The 11,438-nt window shown below is 41.3% G+C and overlaps 2 protein-coding genes across 2 annotated transcripts in view; one reads left to right on the top strand and one right to left on the bottom strand.

Moving 5' to 3' along the window:
* Positions 1–770: 770 nt before the first annotated feature.
* Bbs12 (Bardet-Biedl syndrome 12) lies at positions 771–9,755 on the bottom strand. The gene is made up of 3 exons (XM_029537661.1): positions 9,445–9,755; positions 3,776–3,865; positions 771–3,161 (listed from the first exon to the last, which is right to left on the bottom strand). The coding sequence occupies exon 3, from the start codon at positions 3,149–3,151 to the stop codon at positions 1,025–1,027; it is 2,127 nt and encodes a 708-aa protein (XP_029393521.1). The 5' UTR covers positions 3,152–3,161; positions 3,776–3,865; positions 9,445–9,755; the 3' UTR covers positions 771–1,024.
* A 139-nt stretch (positions 9,756–9,894) lies between these two features.
* The window catches only part of LOC110320641 (centrin-4), a 3,332-nt gene continuing 1,788 nt past the window's right edge, over positions 9,895–11,438 (top strand). The window contains exons 1-2 of the mRNA XM_021196743.1: positions 9,895–9,978; positions 11,208–11,354. Coding sequence (XP_021052402.1) covers positions 9,976–9,978; positions 11,208–11,354 — 150 coding nt within the window. The 5' untranslated portion in view covers positions 9,895–9,975. The remainder of the gene's footprint in view (positions 9,979–11,207; positions 11,355–11,438) is intronic.

Raw genomic sequence — 11,438 nt, 5'->3', positions numbered from 1 at the left:
GGGGCAGTGAGCATGATGTAAAGTGAATAAGTAAAAAATAAACGCAGACGCACAGACACAGATGTGCTTGAAGAATAAAGCCAGGCATAGTGGATCTATTTTGGAAAGATGAAAAGGCATGGCCTTATTGGAGATGTGTTACCAAATCGGGTGAGTTCTTTGAGGTTTCAAAAGACTTGCACCATTCCCAAGCCACACCTCCACTGCTGACTATCAAATCAAGGTGTAAGCTCTCAGATGTTCCTACCACATCTTTGCTCTGCCATCATGGCTCTAACCCTCTGAAATCAAACTAAACACTTTCTTTTTGTAGGTTGCCTTGGTCATGGTGTCTTATTACAGCAAATAGAAAAGTAACTGAGATAGCACCTCTATGTTTACTATAGATGTAAAGAATATAATGCCTTGACCAATTTTTACCTAGTCCATGTCCATGACTGGATTGACTTAAACAACATTGAAGGATGTGATCACTTCTGTTGGACAAACAAGTGAGTTTTTTCCGCTTAAGCAACGAGTATCAAATTTCCATGTTCCTCTCCTACAAGAGAACACCCCATGTTCAGTGTCCTGCCACTGGCCCTTTGGCTGCCTTTATGGGAAGCCAAGGAACTGACAAAACCAACACAACACTTTGAATGCAGATTCTGTGGCAAAAAGCAGAAGCTCTTTGCCTCTGATCCAGGTGCTGTGTATATCCTATAGCACCCATGAGACAGTAATAGGCTACCTTATAAATAGGGTAAAATAAAAAACAGAACTACAGTTACTGATAGACATCAACTCTTTTATTCTTGGCAATAGCTGGTAATTTACACATTATGATATGACTATTAAATTTATTAAGTCTGGAGAAATGGCTCAAAAGTGCTTGCTGTTCTTGTATGGCTGGGTTTCCAGCACACAATGTTGGGTGGCTTATAATTACCTATAATTATAGCTCCAGCGCATCCAATCCCCTCTTCAGACCTCATCAGGTACCTATGTACATGTGTATGCACACCCACACATGTGCGCACACACACTACAAAAATAAAACTCCATCTAATTCCTTTGAATTCGTTTGTGTTTGTACAAGTCCAGTAATTATCTCACTGTCTGTCTGAAGCACTAAGAGCACTAAATCCAATGCTCGGCGCCATGCTTCAATCTTTGGTGTAACAGTATCATAAACTCTTGGAACCAGCTCCAGGTTATCTGAAATACCTGAATGAAAAACTCCACTACTTAGTTTACTATATTCACTCAAGATATAAGATGATGGAGAGCCAGAGTCGATGGCATTTTGTACATGTTGTTGAATGAATGTCCTAGCTTCCACTGCTGATGGGTGAGTGGCAGTGTTACACATGATAGCTGACAGGAATTCATGCCACCCACCTGCCAGACACTTCAGCACAGTAGGTCTGTAGATGGACAGAGATGAGGCCATCCAAGAGGAAGAATCAGGAAGCCATCCTAAACAAGCATGGTTTCCTCTAGTTAAAGACTGCTCAGCAAGAACCTGAAGATGGCTAAGACATAACAATTCAACAGCACCACCTCCAAGGAAGACCTTCTCTTCTTTTAGGGCATGATATAAACGATACACACAAGACCAGAACCTGTCTTCCTTGGTTTCCATCTGAGCACTTGCTGGACTCGTGAGTACTGCTGTAATCAAATTTATTCCTTCTGCTGTTAACAAGATTGCTATTCTGTTGTTCCTGTTTATATCATGAGGACTCATCCAGAAGGTAACAGAGACCCCGCTGCCTACACAGTCTTCATTCACTTGTGTAACATAGGCCACTGGCACTGCTCTTGTGGCCTCTGCAAATGCCTGCAACACACTGCCATTCACTGACCCAATTACCAGCCGCTTACTGTGCATGCATTTTTCAGTCAAGTGTTCAGATACACTTCCTTGTACCAAGATGAGGGTCACATTGAACTGGATTAACACCTGTAACACATGATTTGTCCACAGTTCTTCTGCACTATTGTCTGAAAGCTCCCCACTATCTAACTTAATCTTAATATTTACAGACTTATTAAATCCCAGGTGTCGGTAACTCTCTATGAGGTCACCCTCAATGAGAATCACGCGTAAAGGCTGATCCTGCAATTCCTTGATCAGAGTAATACTAGACATGGTTACAAAAGTGACATATCCTAGACCAACACGGGAAAAGGTTTCAGGTAGACCTGGAATACAGCAAGTGAGGAGTCTTGAAATATCAAACACAAAGGGTGCCATCCAGGGGGCTTGCTGCAGACACAGAGTCTGCCACTGCAACCTCACTGCTGCTTTGGCCAATGCCATGCTGCTGTGATCTCCATGGCTCAAGCCAACTGCTAACTCCCCCAAATCATTACATCTAAGCACTTTCGGAGTTGATCCAAGTTGTTCTAGAAATCCATCATGTTGGCTTATCCACTGGCTATTATCTGTCCTATTAAAATGCCTACTGTGAGTCAGTGCTGGCTTTCTGCAGAAGGAATCTGTATATAGATTGGTTTTCAGAGCTTGCGATGTGTTTTTTTCTGTCTCAAGTTTAGTCTGAGGTTTGAAGAATTTGGGTGATTCAGCATGTCTCCCAGAAAGACTGTGAGTGGGCAATAACGGATAAGTAGCATCTTTGAAATCATGCTTTTCCTGTAACAACCCAGAACTTGAAGGGACTTGTAGAAAAGGACATAAACTGGCATCAACTGTTTCAGGTTTGTAAACTGTACTTGTGTTGTCCATGTGGTCAAATACACTCTGTATGGGTACTTGAAGGGAAACTACTGCTTCAATGCAAGAGTTCAAGCCTTCTGACATTACTGACACTATTACTGTAGTAGGAATCCCCAGATGGAGACAATCTTCAACAGCCCTGCTCCATGCACCGACAAGAAACAAAAGAGTGCTGGTTCCAATTTTGTATGTGTCATTCTGTGCTTGAACTGCTTCGTTGAGAAGGTGCCCCACTGCACAGGTTAAATCCAATCCTTCTAGAAGCCTGACTGTTGAGCTGATTAACACACTTTCATGACACTCTGCATCTGTAATAAACTTGGTGGCTTTTACTGGACCTAGGAAACTTCTTCCTGCTTGTGCAAATGACAAAAGTTGTTGAAGTCCCACATGCCTTCTTCTGTTTATGACCCTGTAAGCCATCTCCATGAACAGTTATCTGCAAATAAACAAACACTTAAAACTTTACTCAGAGTGATTTATGATTGACAAATGCTACATACAGTGAAGAAAACATAGCTCATATTTTGGATATAGTTTCAATTAAAAGGGATCACTATGATGATGCAGAAGAATAGCCATGACTTATCATGGGTAGCGAGGTGGTACAGAGGGCTAATCACTCCACATGGTAGAGAAAATGGAGCAGAGCACAAGGCAACAAGCAAGGTTTCTAGAAGGCAAACTGTAGAATGAGATTTAAACATTTATTTGTGATTTTTTTTTTTTTTTTTGAGACAGGGTCTTGCTATATAGCTCGGGATGGTCTTAAATGTGTGATCACCATCTCCACCTTGAGAGTGCTAGAACTACAGGTACATTCTATCATGTCATCTGCAGGGTAACTTGTGTAAACTGAGCCAGCAAGTTAAAGGGGATGGTAAGGAATGTACAAATATGCTAAAAAGGAACAGAGGGGAAGGGAGGGGAAGGGAGGGGAGGGAAGGGAAGGGAANGGGAAGGGGAAGGGGAAGGGGAAGGGGAAGGGGAAGGGGAAGGGGAAGGGGACAAGAAAGAGAAAAGAAAGCCTGGTATTATAGGAGTATAGCATACCTGGCAAGGAGCTGAAGGACCTGAGGCTCCAGTAGAGGAGTTATATCATGAAGGACATCTCATGATAAGCCAAGAAACTGAACCTTTATCCTATAACAGGAACCACAAGTGTTAAGATTGGAAATCTCTTGATGCAGTGTTGAAAACTCATACTGCTGAGTCTAGAAGCCTGGGCCTGAGATGGGGAGCCCTTCAGTTTGCATATGTGGAAAATGAGAGTGACCCCAGAAGCTACTGCACAGCTAGTTTGAGGAGCCCAGAACAGTGCCCAGTGCTATAATTTGATGTGTGCTCAGATATATTACTGTTCTGATAAGTTTGGACTGACTAGCTAAGTATCAGACTAAAGGTAGAGTAGCCACTTAAGTATCATCTATGAAATATGAAGACAGAGGGGAGAAAGACTTGGCACTGATTGCACTATGAAGGAAAAAACATGCTATGTAAAGAAAGGTCCAAGAGCAATTGAAATTACTTTAGACAATATTTTAGAAGACACATCCAAACTGAATACCACTATTAGTTCAATACTAAAAAGCTTTTAAACACTGTACTTTCTAACTGAAAACTATCTATAATAAAACTACTGCTTGGAGAGGTGTGAATTCCATTAAGTAAGGGACTGAAGTAAGAGACACTATAAGACTTCATGATTCTTTGAATATTTTTAATCAGAATCTTTATATATATATATATATATATATATATATATATATACAAACAGTTCATAGTTTTGCTTATCTTCTATTAACAACCATAACTCTGGTTAATTTATTTCTGAACTAGCGACATTCAATTGTGAAAGTAAAAGAACACTACAGTGAACACAATTTTTAGACTTAAGAACAGGCAGTATTCCTACAGAATAGCTTCTTACAGACTTTCAATGGCCAAGGTTGGGCCATTGAAAAGGATGGGCAGGCACAAACAATATGTGAGGGATTACATGATCTCTTTCTCAAGTCCTCTTTTCAATGAAATTTTCAACCTTATATAATGAACTTACAATATATTCACACGAATTCCTTGATAACATCAAAATATACTCTAGGACACAACTACTTGAACAATCCTTAGATTCATCATGTCTTACATCTCTTTGGTATTTTTCCATGCTTCATCACCTTTTCTTGTGTCTCAATTCTATTTATCAATGGTTTCAGTCATTACATACATCGCATCCTCAAATCCTCTGCCTCCCTTTGGTTTCATCTTACTTTATAAAGCTACTAATCTTGATGTAATGAAACGATTAATTCTAAGAATACAATTTACATTTAGTAAATTCACAATGTTGTATAACTACCACCTCTAACTTGTTCCAAACTATTTAACAGCCACAAAAAAAAAATTGGAAAGTTATTAAACAGTAACTCTATGTTCCCTTAGTGATCAGTAATTACTAGTTTGCTTTCGGTCTCTGTTTTGACCTATTCTTGGTATTTTATATGAATGGAATCATGAAATATGTGACCTTTCTGCATTTTATTATGTTTTGAGGTTCTTCCACATTTATTATTCATGTGTACACCTCTGCTTTCCTTAGTGGAATACTACTCCTTGATAGGTACTACATTTTATATATCCACTCATGCACTGCTAGACATTTGGGTTGTTTCTACCTTTTAGCTACTGTGCTTGTGTACCTGTGCTGCTCTGAACATTTCTGTACAAGTCTTTGAACCTTGCTTCCAAATCTTTTAGCTATAAAGGAGTGGAATCCCTGGGCCATATGGTAATTCTGTTTAGCTTAGGACACTGCGCAGATGTTTTCCCAAACAGTAGAGCATTGCCAGCAGCAATGATGGACAAAGGTTTTGATTTCTTCACATTCTCAACATATTAGTTTTCCATGGCTGCTACTCAAAATTACAACTGTCAGGAGGCTACAACAACACACATTCAACTCTCAAGATGATGACGTTGCAGGGCAGTGCTTCCTTTCAGGACTCTAGGGAAGGATTTTCTTCTTCTAGCTTCTAGTTGCTCCTGGCATTCTTTGGCTTTTAGTTGCATAACTTTAATCTTTGCCTGTTTCAATTGTCCCTTTGGTTAAATTGCAACACTAGTTACTGGACTTAGAGCCTACCCTAATGCAGTATGACTTCATCTTAACTAATTGCATCTGCAAAGACTACTTTCAAGTAAAATCACATTCTGGGTGGATATGTGACAGCACGCACTCAGTCAGTCATTAGTATATTCAACATTTTGTTTTTGCTTTTGTAAAATTATAAACACCTCAGCAGATGAGAAAAGATATATTGTTGTGGTTTTGACTTTCACTTTCCTAATGACTAAAAATATTAAACATCTTTTCATGGGCCTATTAGACATTCATATATCTTCTTTGTAGAAATGCCTACTGATGTTTTCTGCCTATTTTAAGAGTACTTTTAAAGGTCTGTAGTGTTGTTACAAGAATTCTTTATAGCCGGGCGTGGTGGCGCACGCCTTTAATCCCAGCACTCGGGAGGCAGAGGCAGGTGGATTTCTGAGTTCGAGGCCAGCCTGGTCTATATGGAGAAACCCAAAAAAAAAAAAAAAAAAAAAAAAAAAAAGAATTCTTTATACACAGCAAATAGTAAACCTTTATGCAACAAGAGCCAATCTCACACCTGTAGATCCAACTAACCACTGAAAGACAAGATTTGAAAAACACAAAAACAAACTCAGCATGTGTAGTCAACATGGAACATATTCTGCCATCATTTCTTAAACAATGTATTATAGCAACTATTAAACTAGCATTTACACTTCTTAGTTTATTATTATATTAATTTTAAGAATAACATATACCTAGTATATATAGGCTAAATTTGAATACTCCATCATTTTATATAAAGCACTTATTTGTGTGTGGACTTTAGTTTCTATAGTGGTCTTAAAACCATTCCACTATGGACACTAAAGAGTCTATCCTATTTGATTTCCAAGTACAATTTACCATTCTATACAAAGTCTTTTCTGTTTTTATAATGCATTTTGACTCATAAAAATTTTTAGTTCTATGGTAAAATTTTGGTAAAACTTAACATTTATTTGTCAATACTGTTCATGCTCTTGGTGGTGAATTTAGAATCCATTGCCAAATCCAAGATCATACAGATTTAACCTAGGGTTTTCTTCAGAATTCTATATATTATTTAATGATTGACTTAGGCCTAATCTTCACATACGGTGTAAGGCAGAGGTTCGTCCACATGTGGATGTCCAGCTGTTTGATACCATCTGTTGAATCAACTATTCTTTCTCTTGCATGTTCTTAGTACCTTTATCAAAAATCAACTTGCTATGCAGACATGGGTTTATCTCTGGGCTGTGAATTCAACTGTATTGGATGAAGTAAGCATTTTGTGCCAATACCATGCAGTTATAAAAACTGTAACTTGCTGGTAAGTTTGAAGCCGAGAAATTTGTGTTTTAAATGTTCCCTTCTTTACATTTGTATTTGTAATTTGCTATACGCTGATTTTTGGAGCCAGCAGTCTATCTCTCCCTTCATGAGTATCTAGTTAATAAAAACAAAATGTTGAAAGGGCATGTTTAAAAGTCTGGCTGCATGCAGCTCCCCAACAAGTAGAGCAGTGACCGGATGAGCAGGGCAAAGATACCAAGTGGGGGGGGAGGACTCTCCTTCCTCAGAGAAGGGGACCAGAGGATGGGGGGGAGGACCTGTGTGAGGGGATAGTGGGAGGAGAGGGGGGCTGATATTGGGATGTAAAGTGAATAAATAAATTAATTAATAAAGAAAAAGGAGATGAAAAAAGTCTGGCTGTTTTTCACTAACAAAACTTGCGAGTTTACCTTACACAGCAGGCTGTGTAAGGTTGGCATTAAAATAATTAACCTACTTGTGGAAACTAAAGCATGACAATTGAACAACAGACACAAAATCTCCTATTAAATAAAAGGGTAAAACTCTATGTAACTACTGCCCAAGTTTATGCTATCTACTGTAACAACTGCGTTTTGCTTCACTTTCAGTGTGACAGTAACTTCTCCTCTCTTCCTTATAAATCTTCATTTTCCTCTTTCAAACCCTTTGCCTACTAAGTCCTGTTGACATCCTTAAAGACGTTTGTCATTTGTTGTGGGTGGGTAGGTGGATGGCATTAAGAGTTCTGGTCTCCTTTCTAGAGTATGTTTAAATGGTAAGATCCAGTCTGTGAGTGGGAAGTAATCCAAAACAACAGGAAAAACCCATAGGTATTTCAAAATCCGTCTGTATTGAATTATGTCACAAAACGATTTTCCAGATAAAAGGATGGATTTCAACAATCTGCAAGGAAAAAGTCTTATACATCAGATATCAAAATTAATACTCACAAGAGATCTTTCAGCATTTGAAGACTCTACTTTAAGTTTGAATAGTATAATCTTTCCCCGATTCCTAAATGATTTTTGAAGAGGCTCCAATAGGTTATTAGTAATACGACTCAAAATGTCTTATTTTCTCAGAGGCTGGATATGAAACGGCAATGGCAGTAACAAGGATGAGAAGATGGGTAATTTCCAAAGTAATTAGGCACCTCTGGTAACTGTTCCTGGCAGTGCACTCACACAACCTGATTTTTGTTCTGCTGTGCCTGGCACTAATGCAGAACAAACAGGTCAGTTCTGTTGCTCGGCAGACTGTTTCCTTAGCTTTCTATCTGCCATGGGAGAGCAGAGTCAGAGGTGCATTCACTTCAGAAGTTGTCTTTTTTGTAAGATCATCTCTGATTTGCTTTTCAGGAGTTAAGTTTAAAAGCTCTGCATTTTTTGATAGGTATAACTAGGATTTTCATCTCCTCAGAACTAAGTCTGGTGTTCTCTCCAGTCTACTCCTAACACTATAATCTAACCACAACACTCCACTGCTTAGAGGCCTCTCAGAAAATAGTCTTTACTCCTGTTTAGTACAGGGAGTTCCTATAAAAGTGAGTCACATCCTTTCACTTCTGTACTCAGAATCTTACAAAGTCTCCCTAACTCACTCACATAAAGGCCTTGTCCCCACACAGCACGAAAACCCACACTTGTTCCTTTCTGACTCATCCGCTATGCTCAGGCCTTCTCTCTGCTTTTAGACTATGCAAAGCATGCTCCCTACCTCAATATTTCTAAGTGTCCCTCTTTCTGGAATGTTCTTCTTCAAGAAACCTACTGCCTAAGCTATCTTTAAATACCTCCCCAAATTTCTTTTTCAGCGAAGTCTACCCTGATCACCTATCATAAATCATAACCTCTAACACTAGAACATCCAAATTCCTCAATCATAGTGACGTAAGATGTATTTAGGTTTAGCAGCCTTTTGATAGCCATCAGATCAAACGATATTCAGGAAAGTCTAAAAGGCGGCTTCCACCCCATCTTCTGCCCCCCCTCCTGCCCCGTATGTATGTGTGTGTGTGTGTGTGTGTGTGTGTACGCGTGCCTGCCTATCTGTCTAATATTCGTTTCTGGGTTTCAGAAATCTATTTAAAATTAGTATTATGACTTTGAAAACTGTCCAAGTGTAACTTTTCAGGTGAGTTCGGTGGCTTGAAAAAAAAACCCAATAGATTACATGTAAATGATTTAACACTTTACTTCACTCACGAAATATTATGAATTTACATCCTTTGAATTCCCACTGGGAAAACTTAAGGCAGGAAAACTGGCCTCTACCATAAGGATAAACTTACCCCAGGAGCCTAAGGAGATTTAAGGATTACAACATGAGTGTCTGCGAGGTGAGGCAGCGGCTTTGGGAATGCGCCACGTTTTACTCAGCACACTAGGAAGAGATTGCTTTGCACTCTTTCCAGCCCAGGAGAGGGCCCACGCCGTCCTCGGTTCCGCCCCGCGAGGACATCCCCACCCACCCCTCGGGCTCCACGCCGCCTCGGGCGGTTGGCCCGGTGTGCGGAGAGTCTGGGGACACGCGGGACGGAGCGCTCGCCCCTACCCTCCCTGGTTTCCGGCCCGCAGGGTCCACGACCCTCCTCACCACGCGCGGATCCGCACAGCGCCGGAACCCAGCCAGTCCCGCCTGCCTGCGCGCGGTCAGAGCTCTCTTGTCTTTCCATTGGGCGCAACGGCCGTCAATCACGGAAGCTGGTGGGCGGGCTTGCGTGCTGAGCGCTGCTATAGCAACCGCCTGTCGGGAGCAAACGCGCGCCGCGGACGGGAGGGCGGCTGTTGCGCGGGCGCGTGCAGGGGCGCAGGTAGTGGATATGGTGAGTGCTGTGGGACCCCGGTGTTCTTCCCAGCTTACTGCCTTCCGTGTCAGGATCTTTAGTGGCTAAGCCAGGGGACAGAGATGGGTCTCCCTTTCCGTTTATCCACCAACGCCTGCAGTCTATGAGGGGTGGTCCAGCGATAAGGAGATAACGGCCCTGGGGCACGGAGACCGCTGCAGACCCTGAGGGGCTTCAAGACAGGGAAGCGAGCATAGCAGAGGCCATCAACCTCGGGCCACCAACATCCAGCGGGCCATCAACTCAGCCGCTGAAGGAAAAGGAACCACTGAGGGTCAGGGAGCCACCAACTCAGCTGCTGACTGGAAGCGGGATACCTAGTTAACCACTGATAGAGGACCAGCAATTCTTTCACTGAGAGGAAGGGGCCCACTGACTCAGTCCTGATGGTCAGGGGCTCATCAACTCAGGCCACTCCAAGCTAAAGGGTCACTGACTTCTTGCTGAAAAAAAAAAAAAAAAAGGTGACTCAGGTGACTGCCCTAGGCTCTACAAGACCACTCATCAGACTCTGCAGCTCTAGAACTAAGAATCCAAAGTGACCACAGCCAATAGGCCACTTAGATACACCTCCAGGGCTTCCCCACTCCACCTGCAGAGAGAAGAATCTACACTGAGTGCTTTTGTGACCCACTTTGGTGACATAAAGAAGCAAATAGCAAACAGGTCCTTCATCTTCCACACGTTGGGTGTATCCGCATAACAGTGTGAAGCAGCCCCATATCCCACCCCTGGGATTAAAATGAAAACATATTCCCACAACATTTCTGTGTTTTTCAAAGAAACTAAAATTCTCACTACATCAAGCAAGTACTGTGATACATGTATGAGAAGCGCACATTTCATAAAAATAGTACTGTTCTCATAAACAAACTGCACTCTGATACACCACACAGCTTTATGCTAGTTTACTTTGCTGCTTCTCCCTTCGAAACCTCTAGTTTTAAGAGGGGAAAATCTAAGAGAAAAAAAAGATGCCCACATTTTCTATCAAATTAATAATCGTAGTTAGGAGACTCGGGCAGAACTGAGAGTTCCAGGGCAGGCTGGGCTCCCAGGAGGCCCTGTCACAATAGATGGGGGAAAGGATGTTAATAACCTAAAGCATTAGCAAGGGGGAAACAGGCTCATTCTATAAAAGAAAATGGGGTAGCTGAATATGTCATTCTAGTTGCACAGTTTCCCCCCCATGTGTATATTTATTGCAGGCATCCAGCCATCGCACAACTTTAGACCAATGGAAGAAAAAAGCAGCAACAGCTGAACTGAATGACACCCAAAAGCAAGAAATTAAAGAGGCCTTTGACTTATTCGATATTGATGGATCTGGAACCATAGATCTGAAAGAACTGAAGGTTCTGAAATTATTTCTAAGACGTTTAAAAAAAACTCTCTCTCTCTCTCTCTCTCTCTCTCTCTCTCTCTCTCTCTCTCTCTCT

Source organism: Mus pahari, chromosome 4, assembly GCF_900095145.1.
Source record: "Mus pahari chromosome 4, PAHARI_EIJ_v1.1, whole genome shotgun sequence".
Taxonomy (NCBI): domain Eukaryota; kingdom Metazoa; phylum Chordata; class Mammalia; order Rodentia; family Muridae; genus Mus; species Mus pahari.
The sequence above is the reverse complement of the archived record's forward strand: the minus strand, read 5'-3'. Positions and strand labels throughout refer to the sequence as shown.

Coding starts and splice junctions, on each gene's coding strand:
- Bbs12 (XM_029537661.1), bottom strand. CDS start 3,151: ATGGAGATGGCTTACAGGGTCATAAACAGAAGAAGGCATGTGGGACTT.